This window comes from Anolis carolinensis, chromosome 2, assembly GCF_035594765.1.
Source record: "Anolis carolinensis isolate JA03-04 chromosome 2, rAnoCar3.1.pri, whole genome shotgun sequence".
Taxonomy (NCBI): domain Eukaryota; kingdom Metazoa; phylum Chordata; class Lepidosauria; order Squamata; family Dactyloidae; genus Anolis; species Anolis carolinensis.
In genome coordinates, this window is record NC_085842.1 from 135,571,787 (window position 1) to 135,595,810 (window position 24,024).

Sequence of the window (24,024 nt, forward strand, 5' to 3'; positions counted from 1 at the left end):
AAAGCCTGGCTGCTTCCTGCCTGGGGGAATCCTTTGTTGGGAGGTGTTAGCTGGCTCTGATTGTTTCCTGCCTGGAATTTTCCTGTTTTCTGCAAGGTTTCTCAATGTTAATCATGCTGGCCAATTGCAACATTCATACCTGCCTCCAACAATCAAGAGTTCTTTCTCCTACCCTGGACTTTGCACAGATATATAAACTATACTTGACTAGTTTCCAACAGACCTCACAATCTCTGAGGATGCCTGCCACAGATGTGGCTGAAACGTCAGGAGAGAATGCTTCTGGAACATGGCAGCCGGGAAAACTCACAGCAACCCAGAAATATAGCAGTTTGTCAGATTTAGAGCCTCTGCATTGCATAATTTGAGAGATAAGGAATAGCCTGGGATTACAGCTTTGAGGTCTACAGATCACTTAAACAGGATGGAGACCAGTCCTGCTTACTGTCTTTTTTTTGGAGGGGGGAATCATAACATTAATATAAATATAAGCAAACTACACAGAGAAAAAAACCTAACAATATCTATATACTGTATAGCAGGCCTGGGCAAATATGGGCCCTCCCTCCAGGAGTTTTAGACTTCAACAGCCTCGGGCCCTTTCCTTTCCCCCCTCAGCCGTTTAGGGGGGAAAGGAAAGGGCATGAGGCTGTTAGGAGTTGTGGGAGTTGAAGTCCAAAACACCTGGAGGGAGGGCCCAAGTTTGCCCAGGCCTGTGTTAAGCTACTCTCGGGTTTCAAACTTGTTGCGGAGCAAAGTGTCAACATTCCTAAAGCAGAGGAATGGTCCACGTGGAAGAGGGTGTGGGAGTCATACCAAAGTACATCAACGCTATTCTTAGGTTTCTTTTAGAAAAAACTAACCCTATTCTGTAAAATCTTGTTGTGGTGTTCCTAGTCTAGTTTTTACCCGCCACCGTCCTTTACACCTCTGCCCCTTTTCCTCTTTTTCACCCTTCATCCCCCCCCTATCTTAGGGAAGAAATGGTACCTCCCAGAACGCCGCCTTCTGTCTGAGGAAGGGTTCGGCATAACATCGATGTCGGCCACTAGGGGGAGCCCCGAGCAGAGCGGCTCCGTTGCTTTCCGATGGTTGACGGGGAGGGCGAAGCATGAGCGCCAAAGAGCCGCTGCTGTGGACCCTCAAAGGTGAGAGAGGGAGGGAGAGAGAGAGGGAGGGGGAGGGCAGGTGGGGAGGGGGAGGAGCAGGGGGAAAGGCTGCGTGGAGAATAAGAGAGAGAATGAATGAGTGAAATACAGAACGAGGGTGCGTCCACACTGTAGAACGAATGCAGATTGGCACCGCTTTAACTACCATGTTTCAATAATCATAGGAGATGCAGTTTTCTTCCCCGCCAAAGAGCTCTGCTGGCTTCCCAAACGCCATGGCAGTTGAAGTGGTGTCAAACTGCTTTAATTCTACAGTGTAGATACACTCTTGAGGGTTTTTCAGGCATTCCCTATCTGGAGGCTGCCAGAGAGTAGGAGATATTTTCATGTTTGCATATTTGTGTATTTTCTATTGTATGCTAATGCTTTCACGTTAAGTTGCTTTGAGTCTTCTTTGGGAGAGATAAAGTAGGGTATAAATAATAATAATAATAATAATAATAATAATAATAATAATAATAATATCTCTTTTGTTAATATAAATTGTATTTACATACATTAACAGCTTACAGTGTAAACAGAACACAAAACAGTGAACATTTTACAAGCACATAACCCACCACCAAGGCCTGAGAAATTTTATATTGTATGCTATTGCTTTTATGTTAAGCCACTTTGAGTCTCCTTTGGGAGAGATAAAGCGGGATATAAATAAACAAATAAACAATAAAAATATCCAGGTGCAATCATTCACCTCAGAGTATTCCTGTAAGAAAAAAACCCTGTTAGGGGGCACACTGGACTGTTATTTTTGTCTCCGCCAGGGATAAACATTATGAGAATTGTGTTCAGATGTTATAGTGGTGGGCATCATTTATACCACTGAAGGATGTTTAGGATGGAAGTCTTTTTTGGTAGTAATAAGCCATTCCTAGCATGCAGGGAAGTTCTATCCACACACCCCTTTGAGTCCAATCTCTGTCAACATCCCGAATATGAAAATATCCTTTGGGGAGAGGGAGTGGGTCATAAATAAAGCTTTATTATTTTTATTACTATTATTATTTGGAGCCGCAGTGGCACAATGGATTAAATCCTTGTGCCGGCTGAACTGCTGACCTGAAGGTTGGGTTGCTGACCTGAAGGTTGCTGGTTCAAATCTATGAGATGGAGTGAGCTCCTGTCTGTCAATTCTAACTTGTGGGTACATGAAAGAAGCCTCCCAGCTAACACATCCAGGCATCCCCTGGGCAATGTCTCTGTAGATGGCCAATTCTCTCACACCAGAAGCAACTTGCAGTTTGTTCTCAAGTCGCTTCTGACACAATAAAATTATTATTATTATTATTATTATTATTATTATTATTATTATTAGTTCTTGTCTGAAGCAGCTTCCACATCCCTCCTGAACAGCCGGCCATCTCTGGGGCCAAAGAACAAATCAGGGAAACTGGAACATTGCTTCCTTACTGCTCCGTTTGTTTTAGAGAATGCAGTCAACAACTTTTATTGGAACAACTTGCAGGGTGAAGTGTGCAAACACAGCTCTTCCTTATACAGAGGCAAAGGACTGAAGGCTCTTCAATGTACAAGTTCATATATAAATATTTAGAAGTGCACAACAACTCTGTACTCACACTGAACTCTTACTTTTGAGTAGAAATGCATAGGATTTGCACTGAGTGGAACAAAAGGTTTTTAATCATCCAGAAGTATGCACAGGATCTATGACTCTATGACCTGAACCCCACGTTTTGGTAAAACAAGCAAGTTCAGCTTTCTCTACATTGACTGCATTTACTTTTTATAGAGTGTTAGGATTTTCTGTGTTACGGAAAACTACCTAAAATAGCAGAGCATTCAAAAATATGCAGAAACAGGATACTAATAGTTGAGCATTCAGCTCACAGCAAGCAGAATGTGGGTTGCCATGTGGCTGTAAAGTATTTAGAACTTAGGAGGCATGATGACCATTTATAAATATGTGAGGGGAAGTCATAGAGAGGAGGGAGCAAGATTTATATTAAACTACAAGTTCAAGGAGTTTATAAACATTCATGTTTTGTTCAAACTGCTAATGAAATTGGATTTGAATCAGGGAGCAGAGATTGAGAAAAGACAAATATTCTTACATCAGCTGACCTTGTGTTCTCCAGTGGTCCCTGGGTTGTTGTGGGGACAGAATAACTGTATACAACAGTCATGGGCAAACTTCGGCCCTTCCTCCAGATATTTTGGACTTCAATTCCCATAATTCATAACAGTTTATAGGCTGTTAAGAATAGTGGGAGTTGAAGTCCAAAACACCTGGATTGCCGAAGTTTGCCTATGCCTGGTATACAAGGTGTATATGAACCAACCATATCATCCTGAAAGAAGAGTACCTTGCAAATACGAGGTCGAGATATGAACATACATGCACAGAGGGAAGTCTTTATTTTACTGGAGAAGGGAATTGTGGAAACACCGGATCCACTGCATTGTTCTCCATTTGGTGAAAGAGAAGGTTTTTTTCCCTGCCTGAAAACATCTTCCTTAAGTTGGCTTGTGAGCTAGATGGGTGGAGTGTGCAATCTAGAGAACAACCAATATTTGCAGAACTAGAGCCTTCACTGATGACTTTCTCACACTTTATTTATTTTAAGGATTTTTTTATTTCCCTTTTGCTCCAAAATCCTGGAGGTGGTCTGTAGATACAAAATAAAACATAATCCATTAGTCTGACTGTGCAGGCTCTACTGGCATGGAGGGTATGCCTTTAAGTACAAGGGGGCTGGCTCATAAGATCATCCCCAATTGATTGTGTTCTTTATTAATTAAATCAAAATGATGAAGAATCTGGCATTGCACTTCTTGATTTAGGTCCCTTTTACATTGCCATTTAACATCTGGATTATCTGCTTTGAACTGAATTATATGGTAGTGTAGACTGACTCAAGTGGGGCCCCTGGTGGCACAGTGTGTTAAAGCGCTGAGCTGCTGAACTTGCAGACCAAAAGGTGCCAGGTTCAAATCCCGGGAGCGGAATGAGCGCCCGCTGTTAGCCCTAGCTCCTGCCAACCTAGCAGTTCGAAAACATGCCAATGTGAGTAAATCAATAGGTACTGCTCCAGCGGGAAGGTAACAGCGCTCCATGCAGTCATGCCGGCCACATGACCTTGGAGGTGTCTACGGACAACACCGGCTCTTCGGCTTAGAAATTGAGATGAGCACCAACTCCCAGAGTCGGTCACGACTGGACTTAACGTCAGGGGAAAACCTTTATCTTTACCTTAGACTCATATAATACAGTTCAAATCAGATAATGTGGATTGTCTGCTTTAATAATCTGGATTATATGGCAGTGTAGAACGGGCCGTAGATGCTTCAAATCCATTGGGTTCAGTGAGACTTAGGGTGTATTTACACTGTAGCATTAATGCAGTTTGACACTCTCACTCAATGCTATGGAATCCTAGGAGTTGTAGTTTTATAAGGTTTTTAACTTTCTTTACCAAAGAAGGCTGCTGCCTCTTCAAAGTACAACTCCCAGGTTTCCATAGCATTGAGCAATGACAGTTAAAGAGGTATCAAACTGCATTAAATATATAGTGTAGATTCTCCCTTAGTCTCAGTTAATTGTCTAATTAGGGGTGGCCCTTCATATGTGGTTGAAACCCCATGTTTGAATCCCAGCATTCCTCAACATTGATTATGCTGACTAAGGCTGATGGGGCTTGCAGTGCAATGATATCACAGGGCTGCATGATACCCCATCTATGTAATGTTGCTGCCTGAAGCTTAAATCATAAATACACTTATGGTAGAGTCTCACTTATACAGCATTCACTTATCCAACGTTCTGGATTATCCAACATGGTTTGCCTCCCATCCGGATCCACAGCTGTTTCTCTAGGCAGCAAGGAGTAAACTTTTTACACATTTAATTTCTGACAATGTTGTTACTGTAAGTTCATTTTATGCAATTCTATTTGTTAGTAGCCAATATTTTTTGTAGTCAATTATTTCAATACATTGTGATGTTTTGGTGCTAAATTCATAAATACAGTAATTACTACATAATGTTACTGTGTATTGAGCTGCTTTTTCTGTTGATTTGTTATAAAATCATAACATAATTTGACATTTAATAGGCTTTTCCTTAATCCCTCCTTATTATCCAACATTTTCGCTTATCCAGTGTTCTGTCAGCCTGTTTATGTTGGATAAGTGAGACTCTACTGTATTTGGAAGTATTGCAAGCACCCTTGAACAGGGAGCTGTTTGTGTATTTCTAAATAAATATACATATAATTGTGGTGGAAGTGGGTTAGTCCCTTCAGCTCATCTGGAGCCCCCAGATGGCGTAGTGGACTAAGTGACTTGAAGGTTGGGTTGCTGACCTGAAAGCTGCCAGGTTCGAATCCCACCTGGGGAGAGTGTGGATGAGCTCCCTCTATCAGCTCCAGCTCCATGCGGGGACATGAGAGAAGCCTCCCACAAGGATGGTAAAAACATCAAAACATCCAGGCGTCCCCTGGGCAACGTCCTTGCAGACGGCCAATTCTCTCACTCCAGAAGCAACTCCGGTTGCTCCTGACAAAAAAAAAAAAAATTAGTTTGGGCCATCCATAATAAATCTCTTCACCTTTACATTTCCATGAACTTCTTATTTATTTTTTGATGCTACAAACTAACTAAGCTATGCTTTTGTAAAACAGAATCTCATTCATTACAAATGGAAGAACTATAAAGCCCCTGCTCCACAGAGCTGGCAAGAAGAAATAAAAAATATAATAACAACATGTACCTTGCCTCCATCTCCCCGAAGGGACTTGAGGTGGCTCACATTGGGACAAGCCCAAACGACATAGTTAAAATATAACACATTAAAAATGTATAGATAATAAACATAGCAGAATAAAACAACAACATAGTAACAAAATAAAAATGTAAGCATCAAACCAACCAATGAACCCGAAGTACTAATCAGTTCCTGGGCACAGGTGGGTTTCATTTGGCTGTGCCTTCACTCATTAGCTTTTATCTATGTATGTATGTTTTAGGGTGTAAACATGGTGTTTAATAAAAATTTGGAAAAAAACACACCAAAATTATTTCAAGAATTATTGGATTGTTTTAGTTCCAGATACCTGCATAATGTTTTCTGCCACTGTGCCACTCTTAACAAGAAGTCAGGCCTTTAAGCCAAAGCTAAACACTTTGAGGTGACATTTATGTCAGTAATAAAAGTTGAAGTGCCATCATTAAACTCCAAGCACATGTTCCATCTTTTTAAATAAAATAACATTCATTCTACAAATTGATGGAGCAGTGGCTTGCAACAAGATTTTCAACAAGATTCAACATTGAACTGTGGTATCCTACAGAATAAGAGGAAAAAGCCAATTGATATTTATTGCTTTGATGGCATCAGCTTGACTTCTATCCTGTTTTCTTGCAGTGTGCATCCTCAACCTTCAGGGATGCAGCAGTCCACACACAGATACCTCCCCACACCTTCAGTCCTTTTGTGAGACCCTTGAGATGATCCTTCGGAAAGGAATGAAACGTGAGTGGCTTCATGGGTGGATGTCTGCACCATATCGAACCTTCTTTAGGAAGACCTACTTCCCCTGTGTCTGCTTTAACAGTGTAGCATTGCATGAGAATGGAGCAGGATCAATGCTGCTGAATGCTCTGATTTTTTGTTACTGTCATTTGTTCATGCCTTTGTCTGCTTAACTCCCTGCCCAGAGAGCACTCAAAAAGAGTGGATTATATCACTGAAATAAGTACAAAGCCACAATTGCAACAATAACATTAATAATCATCATCTGAAGCTAGGAAGGCATTCAGGCGAAATGAAACGAGAACGATAGACATGTGAAACCTCTTGTTGCTCTCTAGCACAAAGTGTCATGAATCCCAGCTCCCTCATTCTGTAGTTAAGGAAACCACATTATATGAAAGAAAAAGAAGTGCAAATGAACGCCCGCGTGTACATTACAAGCAGCCTGGTGTAACATTTGTATCTTGGACTCAGGAAAGTACGCAGTTCAAATTCTCATTTGTCCATGAAGTTAATAGTTGGCCTTGTGCTCTTGAGGGTCTCTTATTCCTAAACTGATCTGATAGCACTTAACGACAACAGACTCAGGTTGCAAAAGATTTTGGTGGGGCATGAGGGGATGAAAATGGACAGGCAGCTATGCTGACTCCCATACGATCAATGTGACTCACACAATCTTTGGAAGTTACCTATTCCTGGTGTGAAAGCCATTTCCAGTTTTTCAATTCTAAACATATGTGTTTAACGCTTGAAACTTGCACATAGAATCATAGAATCGTAGAGTTGGAAGAGACCTCGTGGGCCAGCCAGTCCAACCCCCTGCCAAGAAGAAGGAAAATCACATTCAAAGCCCCCCCGATAGATGGCCATCTAGCCTCTGCTTTAAAGCCTCCAAAGAAGGAGCCTCCACCACACTCCAGGCCAGAGAGTCCCACTGCTGAACAGCTCTGAGTGAGCTTCCTGATGTTCAGGTGGAATCTCCTTTCCTGTAGTTTGAAGCCATTGTTCCATGTCCTAGTCTGCAGGGCAGCAGAAAACAAGCTTGCTCCCTCCTCCCTATGACTTCCCCTCACATATTTATGCATGACTATCATGTCTCCTTTCAGCCTTCTCATCTGCAGGCTAAACATGCCCAGCTCTTTAAGCCGCTCCTCATAGGGCTTGTTCTCCAGACCCTTGATCATTTTAGTCACCCTCCTCTGGACACATTCCAGTTTGTCAACATCTCCCTTAAATTGCGGTGCCCAGAATTGAACATAATATAAAATGTCTTTTCCTGTATTCGGTTTATTGATGCAAGCAGAATTAAACAGACCCTCCAGCACCATCACTCAGAACTGTCAGTGCCCCTGTCTAAATTTTGGATATATCATATCATACACGTATCTCTTTAGCATTCTTGCTCAAGAGCATTCTTCTCATCTTCAGAACCAGTTCTAGGATTCAAGAGAAAGGACTACTGGCACTGGCTGGAACAGCTTCCAAACCAAGGAACCCATCACAGGTTGGTGGTCTAAAGCAGGACTTCTTAAACTTTTTCCACTCATGACCTCTTTTTGCCTGAGAAAATTTTACATGGCCACAGGTGCATATGTATGCAAATCAAACATTTACTGATAATAAATCATAGAGAAATGTGTTTGAAAACAGTTCTTTCGTAGACATATAATGATATCATTTATTAAAGATGAAAGCCAATTTAAAAGAAGTATTTCTGAAACTGAGAAGAAAACCATCAAGCAAAATCAGTGTGTACTGGACATTGCTGCTAACAAATTCATGTAAATGTCTAAAGCAGCCACTCAGCATGAAACCTTTTACTGTTGTCAAGTATTTTGCAAGCCCAACATTTAGTTAATGCAGTACCATCAACTGAATTGGGGTTGGAATCCACAATTTAAAAAACTTTGGTCTAGAGAAGCATTTAGCAGTTTAAATGGGAACATAGTTTTCTGTTGCTGCTGCTGTTTTTTCCTCTCACTATTTTGTATTGAACCCAGCATTCATAAAAAATGGTATTAACATCATCCCATAATTAGAATCCTCCCCTTTTTAAAAATCAATCTTTAAAAAGCCAAAGTATGTCATGAGGATTTCCGGTATGAGCCACTTTCCTTTTGAAGTGACAAAGGGGACCAAACATTACAGACCCATAAGCCTTGTTGACATTGTGGCCAAAATGTAAATGTATATCTATTAGGCAAAATTGAGGATTGGATTGTTGATAAAAAGTTGTTGGTGAAAGAACAGGCAGGGTTTAGATCAGGAAGATCCGCTATAGATAACTGCTTTACTTTACATCACCTTATAGCGAAGTATATCTCTGAAGGGAATCAACTCTTCACAGCATTTATTGACCTTAGAGCAGCGTTTGACACAATTAACCAAGATAGAATCATAGAGTTGGAAGAGACCTCATGGGCCATCCTGCCAAGAAGTTGAAGAATCACATTCAAAGCACCCCTGGCAGATGGTCCTCCAGCCTCTGCTTAAAAGCCTCCAAAGCAGGAGCCTCCACCACACTCTGGGGCAGAGAGTTCCAGTGCTGAACAGCTCTCACAGTGAGGAAGGTCTTCCCAATGTTCAGGTGGAATCTCCTTTCCTGTAGTTTGAAGCCATTGTTCTGCGTCCTAGTCTCAAGGGCAGCATAAAACAACCTTGCTCCTTCCTCCCTATGACTTCCCCTCACATATTTATACATGGCCATCATGTCTCCTCTCAGCCATCTCTTCTGCAGGCTAAACATGCCCAGCTCTTTAAGCCGCTCCTCATAGGGATTTTTCTCCAGATCATTTTAGTTGCCTTCCTCTGGACACATTCCAGCTTGTCAATATCTTTTGAAAGAAAAGTAATTGTTTACACAATTCTTAGTCCTGTTCCTTGAGAAGTTTTAAGGAAAGGATCACAGAAGGTGCATAGGTTTTTCTCTACATTTCGAGTGACTTAATAAAAGTTCTAGCAGTTAATACTAGATTTAAAGGCAACATAGGACTCATGGTGACAGTGTCTTTTCTCCCTATAGTATGCCACATCTATCAGTGATAATTGAGAAGACTAATTCCTGTGAGAAGCTGCTGACGGCACAAGGAAGAGGGCGGTACTTTCTGCGCCATGCTTTGAATAGGAAGTTACTAGCTATTGCTCTTCAGCAGCTGGTCAAAGCTCCCAGGATGCTTGAGGTGGGAATGTTCAATAATAATCTGTGGGGATTAAGAAGGAGCAGCTAATTTAAGTAATAAAGAGATTCAACACTTTCTGTTCTTTTCCTGAACTTCTCTCAGGACATGCAAGAGGACATGTGTGCTATGTTGAAGATCTGACTTGTATGACATTCATCTCGAAATGATAGAATCCACCATACATGCAGTTTTGAAGTTGTGATTGGTTTTTTCTTTATCCAAAGGAGAGCATAGTAAATGTTCTTTGTATACCTCAGTTTATCAAGAAGAACATGTAACTGCTTTTTAAAACCTGACAGTAAGACTTCTAGTCCAGTTTGGAAAAACCTGGTAGTGGCACTACTTTGGTATACCGGGTCTAAAATCCAAAACTGGCTCAACATTCCTCTCTAGATTGTGTACATTTTTATTATTTGTCTCTTCCTTCTGATGCACAAGTATCCTTGTGACCAATTAATTTAAATCATTTTATTTGTGTGTGTATATTTCTGTTTGCTTTCAGTGGTATGATCCATTGACCTCTATCCTGGGTAATGAAGAGTTTTCTGGTGAGTTTCCAAAACACCACCATAATCCACCACACTGCACTTTACAGCATTCTATGAAGTACATGGCATGGATCTGATTCAGCTACACTCTAGTCCAAGAAAATTTATGTCACATAAGTTTGTTAGGCCAAACTGCAGTTGTTGTTCCCAGTGGGAGTAACCCATTTGAATCAATGGGCTACCTGGTAAATTAATATTTGTGTGCAGTATTATTATTATATGGCTTGGGTCCAGGTTACTTGAAGGATTCTGATAGTCCTTACTTGTAGCCAGGTCTGTTGTCAACTTGTCTACCATGTCCTCGTGGTATTGATATGTCATAAATAAATCTTGTTATTAAAAGAATGCTTAAAATGTCCTAGCCCTCCAAAAAACTGTGAATTGATATAAGTAGAATCTCACTTATCCAACATAAACGGACCGGCAGAATGTTGGATAAGCGAATATGTTGGATAATAAGGAGGGATTAAGGAAAAGCCTATTAAACATCAAATTAGGTTATGATTTTACAAATTAAGCACCAAAACATCATGTTAAATAACAAATTTGACAGAAAAAGTAGTTCATTACGCAGTAATGCTATGTAGTAATTACTGTATTTACAAATTTAGCACCAAAATATCATGATATATTGAAAACATTGACTACAAAAATGCGTTGGATAATCCAGAATGTTGGATAGGCGAATGTTGGATAAGTGAGACTCTACTGTATATGGTTCCAGATTCATTGAAGTGACAAAATGACTGCTGAGCTGTATATGACTTCATACACCGTTTTCCTTAAAGCTTTGTGCGAGGAAATATTCTGTAGGACTACAACTACTAAAATCTCCTAGACACAATGGTCATTAGCCATGTTGGCTGAGAAATTATGCCCTATTAGGATACATATTCTGTAATAAAACACTTAGTAGGGGCCAGGATAAATCACCTCAGGCGTTTGTGTTATTTCAGGTATCTTTTAGTGTTCTGGAATAATAATTTTCAGAAGAAATGCAGAAGTGTTTTTGGTTCAAGTTACTAAAAGAAAGCAATGCAATAATTGATATCTTTATAATGGGAGTGGAAATTGTATGGCTTTCTAGGTGTTACTGAATATGATTGATGCCCAGGTCAGTTGCAGAGCTGTTGATGGGCTGAGTCAAAAACGAAGAGTATTTTGTCAGGATAGTTCATTGCCACTAAGTAGCCTTATACTGTTGCCTGTTTTTTGTTTGTTTGTTTGTTTGAAAGTGTTGTCGGTAATCTTTTTGCAAGAAAGATGCTTGAAAATCATGGTTAAGAAAGCAATTGTAATGGAAGGCCAGATTCCATCTGATCTCAGATGCTAAACAAAGACAGGTCTGGTTAGTACTTGAATAAGGAACCAGCAGGGAATACCATGTGCTGTAGGCTACATTTCAGAGGAAGATCATGGCACATGGCCCCTGAGTATTCCTTGCCTAAGAAAATCCTATAAATTTTATGAGGTTGCCACAAGTTTACTTGAAGACACATACTTACAAGGCAGTTAACTATAATGCTTAGTGTGCCCTAAAACATGCTATTTTCAGGATGTTCTCGGACCCTGTACCTGTGGAAGATCCTTTCCAGTGTCAGCCTCTCCGTCATCAGTTAAATACTTCCCTCTGGTGTTTTTTTTTCCTCCACTGATACTTTCTTATCCTGGCTTATATATTGTTCTTTGTTTCTTTGTGTGGTATCTAGCTGTGTCTACATAGTGTTCTGCGCTCATTCTGACAGCCCTTAACCTCCAGCTATCCCATAGATTATGTATAGTCCTTTAAAGTGTATATATTTTCTGGTTGGACCATGGCTATCTGGAGGTCTAAAGCTATTATGAAACCATCACACATCTCAGCAGTTTATAAACAGGAGTCTGTGTTCATTCATCAGTCTCAAAGAGTTCAGGTTTTCATTGGATATTAATATTTAGAATTTCTTGCATCATGCTATGTCCTTGAATCCATTATTTTTAGCTTTTTCACAAGTCTACAACATATGATAGAACAACACTTTTTTGCTCTTACATTTCCAGCATACATTCAATGATCCCTTATTCATCTTAGACCATTTTTCTGGTATTATATACCAACACCACATTTTTAAAAAAAAAATCTTTTTAATATCATAACTAAGAGTACATTTAAAATCTTATTTCCCTCTGCTCAGCTAGTGCAAAACTTTTGATTCATAGCTTTAATCTCTCTTATGTATAGCTTGATTGTCTAGTCTTGTAGTCATTGCAGTATTAGAACTTTTTTTTTGTTTACTGAGGCATCAAAAAAAAGATTAATGGGGATTCTGGCATGTTTGTTTGTTTAACTGCTTTTCTTTAGCCATGGGACAAAAATGAGTAGAGCTCAAGTCCCATTATATGCAATATTGTAAATTTATATGCAATGTTGTACAGATACTGTACCTATAGATTCAACCACCCACAGTTTGAAAATATTCCTCCCCCCACCCCCACCCCCCAAAAAAAGAATTTACAAAGAGAAAACCTATATTTTGCCATTGTATATAAGATACACCATTTTAGTACTACATTATAGTGAAAGTGAGATCCCCAGGTATTTTATGGCCTCTCCATTATGGTTATGACACTGTTGATTAATGAGTCTCTAAACCTGGTTAGGCATTGTACATTGACCTTGGTTCTTGGTCCTCTTCTTCTAGAGCCTTTCCTCTCCCTGATGCTTGTGGTGACAGAAATGAATTTCTCCCTAGATTTGCAGGTATGGTAAGAGATGACTTTAAGACAAAGGATTCGTGCCATCTCTCCAGTGTAGTATATGTATTGCAGTCTTTGTTTTAACCTTTCCTAACTTTTGGCTTTCCCTCTCATGGTCCTCTGTACCTTTTCTTTATAGAATTCCAGTTTCTTGGATGAAAGCTGGCAACTTCCGGTAAGAGGTTTTGGTTTTGCTTCTTAAGATCCTCTTTTTGCTCAGTTCACATTTTGGTGTTTTATAGATGGTGGTGGCCATAAAAGATGGTGGTGACCCTAAAGCAAAAGACAAAATGGATCCTCTGTTCTAGACTGGAGTTTTGTTTTTCTTATTTGTTATCGTATCATAGAAATGGAAATTGGAGCCAGGGGAATGATGCGCCCTCTGAAATCTGCCTAACTTAATGAGCTACCTCATGCCCTTGTATTTACACTTACAAGGTGGTTTACAATCATACATTCAGTCTTTCATGCAGGTTTGTTTGTGTGTGTGTGTGTGTGTGTGTGTGTGTCAGGAGCGACTTGAGAAATTGCAAGTCGCTTCTGGTGTGAGAGAATTGGCCGTCTGCAAGGACGTTGTCCAGGGGATGCCTGGTTGTTTGATGTTTTACCATCCTTGTGGGAGGCTTCTCTCATGTCCCCGCATCACCCACTCTCCCTGGATTTGAATTGCCAACCTGTCGGTCAGCAGTCCTGATGGCACAAGGGTTTAACAAACCATGTTTCCTTTTGACTGCTTTGCTTTCCTAGACCCTTTCACACTACAAACTTATAGCACAATGATTCCCCTTTAACTGCCATGGTGGCATCATGTGGAATCCTTTTGGGACTTGTAGTTTGCTCAGAGGCACCAGAGATGCTCCAGGCAGAGGATTTTAAGGGCCCTTCCTCACCTGAAGGCAAAGTACATTAAAGCACTGAGCTGGAGACTGAAAGGTCCCAGGTTCAAACCCCAGGAGCAGCGTGAGTGACCGCTGTTAGCTCCAGCTCCTGCCAACCTAGCAGTTCGAAAACATGCCAATGTGAGTAGATCAATAGGTACCGCTCCGGTGGGAAGGTAACGACACTCCATGCAGTCATGCCGGCCACATGACCTTGGAGGTGTCTACGGACAACGCCGGCTCTTCGGCTAGAAATGGAGATGAGCACCAACCCCCAGAGTCAGACATGAAACCTTTACCTTTACCTTTTTTCCTCACCTGAAACTTCCAGAATTTCCTGGGACAGAATCATGGCAGTTAAAGTGGAATAACTGCATTATAATTGTGCAGTGTGAGCAGGCCTCATGTATCTTGACTTGGGGTTTTTTAAATGGCCATCTATATTTCATACACATACATTTTATTTTAAGATTAGGAGCAGTGGAGGCGGATGGTTCTGATGTTAGTGAGGTGATGAATTCATTTTGGCCCACCTTCTAAAACAGGCGTGGGTAAACTTCGGCCTTCCAGGTGTTTTGGTCTTCAACTCCCACAATTCCTAACAGCTGGTAAGCTGGCTGAGATTTCTAGAAGTTGAAGTCCAAAACACCTGGAGAGCTGAACTTTGCTCATACCTGTTCTAAAGGAACTATCCAAAATGTTGGTCTCCAGAACCTTAAGCAACTCCTTAATGTGGACTATGATTCTGGAAGAGATATGTGCTTCAGTAAAAAAAGGAGACATCAGCTGCCAACAGAAAGATTTGGCTTCAGCAGGGCCATAGCTTATACTTGACAAATCACTTCATCACAAGCAAGATAGTTTTAAATGTGTATCCTAATGTAAATGTGTTTCTCAGGGGGTGGATGACATGGTAATTGCTTTTGCATTATGCAAACCAGATTGGCCCAGTATTAGCTTCTGATGGCTGGTTTTCTTCTGTATGTGTACAGTAAAGATAATGGATGGCGCCACTTGGGCTGCTCCTCCAAGCTGTATATGTCTGAGTTCAGCAGATTATGTTTCATTTTAATCCATTCTGTGAAGAAGTCTATTACTGGATCACCTTAGAAGAGGACTGGGGAATGTTTGGTCCTCCATGTTTGTGGGCTGCCTCACACTCAGAATCCTTAGACTTCTACCATGCAGTCATTTGGTAGCCAAGGTCCAACAATAGCTGGATGACCAAGAATTCCCAACTGTGCCATTGAATCCAAAAGTCCTTCCACTTCAGTATTTCATTCTATTATTGCTCTGTTTGTTTGTTTTTTAATGGATAAATGGTAAACTCTAGACTTTTTAAAGTGAATGAAGGTAGATTTCCCAATGGAAGTAAAATACGTCATCATTGCTAAGGCTCTGCATTGTGAAGGGTGATTTCCCCAACCTTGGTGGTGGCCAAACTGATGAATCTTCCTTTTCAGGTTTGCCTGATGTACGAAACTGTCCCCTGCAGAGAACTTGGAATGGTGCTCAGGTAAGAGATCTGGTACTCTCTGGTGTTGCCAAACCTTTAAAAAAATGTTGTGTGTTGTGTGTCATGAAAACAGCTAAAATGTGGTCATTAAAACAATCTGATTCACTGTTGCACATTCTACATCTGATAATGATGGCTAATCCTGCAGCACTGGAAATTGAATGCACTTCCCCAGGCTTACTGGAAAGATTTGACCAAGTACTGCCTATATGTTTTGAGACTGGTTCTTGCTCTCATAGAGCAATATAAAAGAGAACCAGTCTGGTACAGTGGTTGGATTCAAATGGCAGAGACCTTGTGTTTTGCTATGTATAAAACTTTGGTGGTGTTATGTATCTAAATCACTTTTGGGGGGAAATCCTTTTGTTAATGTTACATTACAAATGTTTTACTTTCAAAGTATCAAGTGTGACCAGTCTGTTGCTAGTAACTAGTAACTGCTGACATGTTGCTTGTTACAAATGATGTACCAAGCTCTACTTAAATCCCACAAGATTCAGAGGACCCCCAAGTGTGTTCTATATTTCAGCCATAACTATCTTTCATTGTGACATTGACTTCCCATTCTGTCAAACCTTTTGACTATACTCCAACTTGGTAAGATAGCCAAGGCTGGAACAGAAGTTGAATTCTCTCTTGGCATTAATGGGCCATGTGGAGTTTTTACGTATTTATGAATGGAGACCCTCTAGAATAAAGCTTTCCAAACATTTCATATTAGTGATGCTCTTCTTAGACATATGGTGTGCATACAGGGATATGACAGAAGGGGAATATACTTGTGCACCATACTAATTTGCACCTTTGCAGTGTAAAAGTGCATACAAGTTGGTATAGTTTATTTCACATTGACTCAGAGGTTTCTTGTTATGTTTGTGTGACAGATCTACACACTGCAGTGAACCCACTAGGAGTTTTAGTAGATCACAAGCTGAATAGGAGTCAACAGTGTGATACAGTATCTGAAAAGCCAAAGCAATTCAAGACTGTATCTATAGTATAGTGTCTAGGTCGAAGGAAGTCATAGCCCCACTCTATTCTACTGTGGTCAGACCTCACCTGGAGTAATGCTGTGTCCAGTTATGAGCATCACAATTCAAGAAGGTTCTTTACAAGCTGGAACAGAGGAGGATGAACAAAATGGTCAAAGGGTCGGAAGCCAATTCCTGTGAGAAATGGCTTAGGCAGCTGGGTATGTTTAGCCTGGAGTAGAGAAGTTTGAGAGGGGACATTTTAAATATTTGAAAAAGAGAATAAGCTTGTTTTCTGCAGCTATGGAGATTAAGCCACAATGGAGCAGGAAAAGAGATACCATCTCACCAGAGGGTTGGCAGTTCAAAGTCGCGAGTTGGGGTGAGCTCCCGACTGTCAGCCCTAGCTTCTGTCAACCTAGCAGTTCGAACGCATGCAATGCAAGTAGATCAATAGCTACCACTTCAGCGGGAAGGTAAAAGGGTGCCCCATGCAGACATGCAGGCAAAAATATGATCGGAGACAACAGACTTCTCAGCATGGAAAAATGGAACAAGAGCACTTCCCCATGGCCGAAGTTGAGCATCGCCTCTAGATGCCGGAGATGAAAAGGGGACAGCCTTTACCTTGTCTGTGTATTGTATGTCATTGTTGTTCATTGTGTGAAAGGCATTCATTGTTTGCCTTATATGTGCTCTGGAATCCGCTCTGAGTCCCTCTGGGGAGATAAAGCAGAATATAAATAAAGTGTATTATCTAAACATTAGGAAGAACTTCCTGATGATGAGAGCTGTTTGGCAGTGGAATACACTGTCTTTGGAGGTTTTTAAACAAAGGCTGGATGGCCATCTGTCAGTGGTATTTGATTGTATATTCCTGCAGAATGGGACTGGATTGGATAGCGCTTGAGGTCACTTCCAGCTCTATGATTGTAGGGTTTTGAGTGTTTAAAAATGTTTAATTAACCACTCACTTGCAATGTATTGCTTCCACCCCATCCCGTTTCCTCCTTGCTTTGCTCAAGTGTGTGGTGGTTCTTCAGTAGATGTTCTTTCCCACCATCACAGATACTTGGACGGACGGATTTTCGTCACGGATGTGCTTCCACAGAGCCAGGCAGAGGTGGATGAGGTTGTGTTAGTTGGAGACGTCATTGATGAGATCAATGGATTTTCACTGAGGAATGCATACAATGGGCAGGTATGGAAGGGAACCTGTTTGATCTGGGATGGTGGGGGGGGGGGCAGTAGTTCGGAAGCTAAGGCTGGTGCTTCACGTGGAGATCATTGTGAGAAGGTGCAGAATAGCTGTGCATAGTTGCTATGGGAACCATGCTGAACAAAAGCTCTGGTGTTTGACCTGGAGATTACGTTGAGATTTTAAAAGACTGAAGAGGAAAAAAAAATAATGTGTGTTGTATTTTTCTATGTGTGTTCTTTTCAGAAAAGGAAATGCGCATCTTTGTTTAGCTGGCTGTAATAATAATTGAATATTACTGTTTAGAAAATCTTCAATTTAAACTGATAATGTTAGTAGCTAATGCACATCAAAGTTTTCTGTTTTAATGTATAGAAATGTGGAAGTTAATCCAGAGGCTTTGTTAACCTTTATGGGAGGCAAGGGGAGAACTAATGGGCCTGTTTGCAGGCCTGTTCTGGGCTGCAGATAGTGAGAAAATCACAGTTCAATTAAATCACCCGATTAAGATTATTCAGATATATTGTCGAAGGCTTTCATGGCTGGAATCACTGGGCTGCTGTGAGGTTTCTGGAGTGTATGGCCATGTTCCAGAAGCATTCTCTCCTGACGTTTAGGCCTCATCTATGGCAGGCATCCTCAAAACTTGTGAGGTGTTGGAAACTAGGCAAGTGGGGTTTATATATCTGTGGAGTGTCCAGGGTGGGAGAAAGAGCTCTTGTCTGCCTGAGGCACATGTTGAATGCTGCAATTGGCCAGCTTGATTAGCATTGAATAGCCTGGCAGCTTCAAAGCCTGGCTGTTTCCTGCCTAGGAAAATCCTTTATTAGGAGGTGTTAACTAGCCCTGATGGTATCATGTGTAGAATTCCCCTGTCTTCTGAGTGTTGTTCTTTATTTACTGTCCTGATTTTAGGACACCCCCACCAAAGGATTTCCAGACAGGAAACAGCCAGGCTTTGAAGCTGCCAGGCTATTCAATGCTAACCATCTGCCCAGTTGCAAAATTCTTACTTTCCTCAAGCAGACAAGAGCTCTTTCTCCCACCATGGACCTTCCACAGATATATAAACCTCCCTTGCCTAGTTTCCAACAGACTTCACAACCTTTGAGGATGGCTGCCATAGATGTGGGCAAAACACCAGGAGGGAATGCTTCTGGAACATTGCCATACAGCCTGGAAAACTCACAGAAACCCATTATTCAGATAACTGTTCTATAACTGAATATTTAATGTGAGTGGTTGGGTTGCATTTATTTTTGATAATACATGAAAAGCAAAATCATTCTGTGAGTGAGGACTCCCTATCTTGTCAAAATGACAACCTCTGACAAGCTTGGCTAAGGTTGGCTGTAATACAAGCAAACAAGCAACTTTATTAAGGAATATCCTGAAAAGAATAGGATGAAATTAGCCCTGGGAGCCTTGTTTGTAGACATGGAATATTGACTGAATATGTAGGAAACAGCATAAAATGATGACTCCACACTGCAAAATTCTGTTTAGGTCCTGCTTGCTTCATGCTTTCCTATAAACACTAAATTATTGAAAGTGCCCAGCTTTTTAGACATAGACTCAGGTTACCTGGAAATTACAAAAAAAAAAACATTTAAAATATCAGCCTGCCTTTTTTTTTTTTGCCTGCTTCTGGTCTGCTCAAATTAAATAGACCGATAGGAACAGAAATAATGAATTAGTGTAACTGCTAGGGGAGGGCAGGATGTGCAGAAGGAGAGCGCAAAATTAGTAATCCAAAGAGTGATAGAGGGAGCACACTTAGACTTCGCTGAGTTAATGAGAAGGTGTCTAGAGATAGAGGGATGATTTTCTGTACACATGAGGCCAGCTCTGGCATGAAATGAAAGTAATTGTTTAGGGAATGGGGAGATGGAAAAGAAAGGAAAGAGACTGAAGAAGTAACGGCTTCAACACTCCTGTGCAAAGCACCTGTGGGAAGTGTACATGGCAGCTTAATGATCAGCTACACTGTGCCTGTGCAAATGAGTGTCTGTGGTGAAGAAAGAGCCTAGGCAGGTTGTTCATTCAGTAATAGGAAATTCAGAGTTGTAAGGGGAACTCCAGCTCCTTTTCCTATAATTTTAATTGGCATAGTCATAACATAATAACAATCTGTTCATGATGAATAATCCAGTGAGTTACCTTCTGGGCTGAGGTAACAATAACATGTTATTTACTTATTGATTTGTGTAAATTATATCCTACCTTTCTTTTGGAATGAGGCCCAGGTAGTAATGACCTATTAAGTGATCAGAAGACGTAAGATTTTTAAAAAACAGTATAGTATGAGGTACAGGGTTGGCACCCACAGTTTCACCTGCCCACACCTAACAAAATATATTGTCTCTAGGAATTTTCTGCATCCTCCAGGTGAACCTATATATGCTCCTGCCAGAAGTTACTATAGAATTGTGTCAAAGAACCTGGTCTTCCAGATTGACTCTATGGTTTCTTCCTGCAGAAGTCACTCAGAAGTTCAATAACGTTTGCTTATACCATATTTAATTACATGATAGTCATACTTTTATCCCTTTTTAATTTAAAAAGTAGGGTGCAACTATTATGTGATGAAAAAAAATCTGCCTTTGAATCTCCAGTTTCTGCTTTACCACCAAGAGAAAAGTAAGAGAGATGATCCAGCCTCAAATAGCTCCATTTCGGTTTGCTTATTTTTAAAACTGCCTTGCTCAGAGAAAAGAGGAAGGTGGAGAAAAGATTCTCCCTTTCTTCTTTTTCCTAAGGCAAGGCAGTTCACAAAATTTGGAATAGGGTTCTTTGGGGGAAGGCGGAAAGATCCCAGTTCTGGAGATCTCAATTTCAGGTTTATTTAAACTGCCTTAGCTCAGAGGAAGGAGGAAAGAGAGAAGAGTGGAGCTCCAGACCTCCGTTTTTTAAATTTTTGAACTGCCTTGCCTTCAGAGAAAGAGGGAAGAAAGGGGAATCAGCCCCAAATGGCACTGCAACTATTATGCGAAGAACACAAAAATAACAATTCTGCCACCCAAAAAAGTGGGATGCGAACACACAGTGATTACTTTTATAGGTTTACTATTATCCGTGATTTGCTGTATCCACAGTAAGTTCAGGAAAACCTCTCGCACCGATATTGAGGTCATACTGTAATTACCTTTTGAGTGCTCAGGGTCATAAGTAATGTAAATAGTTCTTTTTGAAAGTAATATTCCAAGCATTAGGTCTGGAAAGTGACCAGAGTGAATGATTGCTGAGTGATAATATGTGATCTTTCCTATTGGTGATTCTATCTTATTTAACTTTAGGCGGGGACAGTGCTACAGAAATTGAAAGGCAAACCACTAAGCTTCTGCCTCATCCGGTGGAAATGGCACGATGGAAGAGCGTACAAGCCACTCTTGCCTTACCTGAAAATTCTCCAGGAGAAAATCCCCAGCTTCCAGCTCCAACATGAGCATATACACAAGGAAGAGAAAGAGACCCGGAGCGTACAGGGGGGCAGGTAGGGGGCTGGCAGGGCTGATGAGCTGAAGCAAAGCAGTTGCAGGTCTCCATGTTTGACAAACCGTAGCAATAAAGATCACAGGCATGCATTAATTGTGAACACAGACTGTAATTGAAATAAGAATCTTGCAGTTTTTCTGCTGTTTTCTTTAAACTTCCTAGTGCTACAAAATGATCACAGAGTTCATATAATAGATTTTTAAAAGAAAAAAAATGTTATGGGGTCACCTGTGAAATAGCATAGAATTTTGACTTTGGAGCAAGTAAAATCATATTCCAAACCGGGGAAAGGATTTGGAGGGTGCACTGCGTTCTCTTCCATATATACCTTCTCAGTCTGGATGAAGAGGACTGAAGTGAGAAGATACATAAGAAGGCAGATATATGAGTGAAGGTTCTGAGGTGAGAAACATCTCCAAAGTCAAGAGAGCTAAGGAAGTCCACATTATGTGCATATTTACAACCTCCTATTCTAGCCCCTGATTGCGCAACAGGTTAAACCGCTGAGCTGCTGAACTTGCTGTCCGAAAGGTCGGCAGTTCGAATCCGGGGAGCAGGGTGAGCTTGCGCTGTTAGCCCCAGCTTCTGCTAACCTAGCAGTTTGAAAGCATGCAAATGTGAGTTGATCAATAAGTACCACTCCGGTGGGAAGGTAACAGCACTAGATGCAGTCATACCGGCCACATGACCTTGGAGGTGTCTATGGACAATACCGGCTCTTCAGCTTTGAAATGGAGATGAGCACCCCACAGTCGGACACGACTGGACTTGGTGTCAGGGGAAAACGTTTACCCTTACCTATTATGGCAAAAAAGTGTCTGCTGTGACCTGAGTTAACTTTTAGTTAGAACATCCTTTTGATATCCCAGACTAACATATTGGTATCAGAGGTAGGCAACTTCTGTTTCTCCAAATATTGTTGATCTGCAATTCTCATAATCCCCAACCAGCATACCCTGTGGTGAGGAATGATGGGAACTACAGGTTGACAACATTTAGAGAACTCCAACTTCCATATGAATGTGCAGACTGTAGTCCCAGTTGTTATGCCCTGTCTATGTTGTGTATTTAGACATCTGTGCCAGTCACGTAACAGCTAACCAATATATAAAGGTCAGATTTGACAGCATGACTGTTCAAAATCATCCAGCAAAATTCTTCTTTGAAGACAAAGTACTTTGGTGCATAGCTTGAACTGTTCTCAAAGGCTGCACATGGTGCATAAATGTAAAACCTATTTGTAATAGTCTTGACCATTTTCTTCTCAGGCTTCTGTACAACCTGCGGTACCTAGGCCAGGTCAATGTAGGACAGGTGAGACTGTGAGCCTGGATGGAGAATTGCCTAGTTTTTCATTTTCATGTTATTGCTTTATTTTTGTTACAGCTTTCTGATTCTGTTTTCAGTTTGGAAGCAAAGAGGTTTTAGACTGTGGCATACGTGAGGTTTTGAAGAAATGTGTACCACCACAGGTGAGTTACTGGTTATGAATACATTGAATACAATGGTTTAAATGTTCTATGGAAAGACAGTGTGCTGTTATTATTGTTTGCTGTCAATTTGGCCTTGACTTATAGTGACCTATGAAAAATAGTCCTCCAAAAATCTTGTTATTAATGGCACTTCTCAGTTTCTGAAATTCAGAAGCATTTTTGCTTAATCAGTCTAGCTATAATATAGTTGTCTTGTTTCCCCATTGCCTTCAACTTTACTGAGCATTATCCTCTTTTCCAATGAATCATATTGTCTTATGATATGTCCGAATTACAAGGCCTTCCGTTTAGTCACAGGTAATATTTACTGGTCAGTAAATCCAGTGCCAATAGTAATAGACAAAATATAAACTGGTTTTTCTAGGAAGGTAACATTTTCTCTTCCCTCTGGAAGAAAAATCCTTTAGCCTTTCTCCTGGATAGAAAGAAAATACACTCATGATGCTTAAATTAATGTGTATAGAAGCCATGAGCCAGTTAATACCACATGTAACTTTCTATAAGAGATTATGCCTCTGTTAAAGCCTCTAAGGCAGTGGTTCTCTACCTGTGGGTCCCCAAGTGTTTTGGCCTACAACTCCCAGAAATCCCAGCCAGTTTACCAGCTGTTAGGATTTCTGGGAGTTGAAGGCCAAAACATCTGGGGACCCACTCCTCTAGGGACAAATTCATTGATTTCACATTTTTATAAAACAACTACGGTATATTGTATCATATATGAGGACTTCATCAGAATATCCCATAATACTACAATGCTTGTGGTTGTTTGTGTGATATATATTTTGTATTTATGTACTTTATTTTTATCTTGCCTTTCTCCTGATTTAAGGGCTCAAGGCAGCATACAATAAATATAAACAATGCTAATTATAAACTGTGTGAATATATTAAAATGCAAATATGAAAATTTAAAAGAGTTTATGCTATGAAACCATTAAACATTACAAATATTAAAATATATTACATTTTTATTTGAACCTTAAAATCTCAATCACTCAGGATTTTAAAAGTCCAACTCCCATCTATATGTATAAAAATGTAATGTTCGTTTTACTATGGAGTAAACAGCAAAATCACCAAACCAAATCACACCAGATTTGTCCACAAAAGACATAGTCATCCAAAATATGTCTTTCAATTTAAAAAAAAACCTAGAAAAATAGTCCAAATTACAGAGGACGAAGAAGAGTCTTTCTCCAGTTAGAAAAGTAGGCTCTGCTGCCTTTAGGCCCCGCCCCCTTCATATCCTAGCAACTCCCTCAGCCAAAATGGCACCCAGGGCACAGACAGAGTGCACTTTGGCTTGATCCACACTGCCTATAAAATACAGATTATCTGATTTGAACTGGA

The 24,024-nt window shown here is 40.6% G+C and overlaps 1 protein-coding gene across 4 annotated transcripts in view; it reads left to right on the forward strand.

Annotated features, from left to right (window-relative positions):
* Positions 1–1,016: 1,016 nt before the first annotated feature.
* The window catches only part of LOC103277829 (uncharacterized), a 29,518-nt gene continuing 6,510 nt past the window's right edge, over positions 1,017–24,024 (forward strand). For 2 of the 4 annotated variants that reach the window (XM_062973977.1, XM_062973978.1), the window contains exons 1-12: positions 1,017–1,148; positions 6,553–6,660; positions 8,089–8,164; positions 9,683–9,839; positions 10,342–10,387; positions 13,069–13,127; positions 13,263–13,298; positions 15,465–15,517; positions 17,557–17,689; positions 20,983–21,179; positions 22,450–22,495; positions 22,588–22,653. In XM_062973977.1, the coding sequence (XP_062830047.1) occupies positions 1,112–1,148; positions 6,553–6,660; positions 8,089–8,164; positions 9,683–9,839; positions 10,342–10,387; positions 13,069–13,127; positions 13,263–13,298; positions 15,465–15,517; positions 17,557–17,689; positions 20,983–21,179; positions 22,450–22,495; positions 22,588–22,653 (1,014 nt within the window). In that variant the 5' untranslated portion in view covers positions 1,017–1,111. Of the gene's footprint in view, positions 1,149–6,552; positions 6,661–8,088; positions 8,165–9,682; positions 9,840–10,341; positions 10,388–13,068; positions 13,128–13,262; positions 13,299–15,464; positions 15,518–17,556; positions 17,690–20,982; positions 21,180–22,449; positions 22,496–22,587; positions 22,654–24,024 lie in introns of those variants that run through there. The other 2 variants (XM_062973979.1, XM_062973980.1) reach the window with 2 other exon arrangements.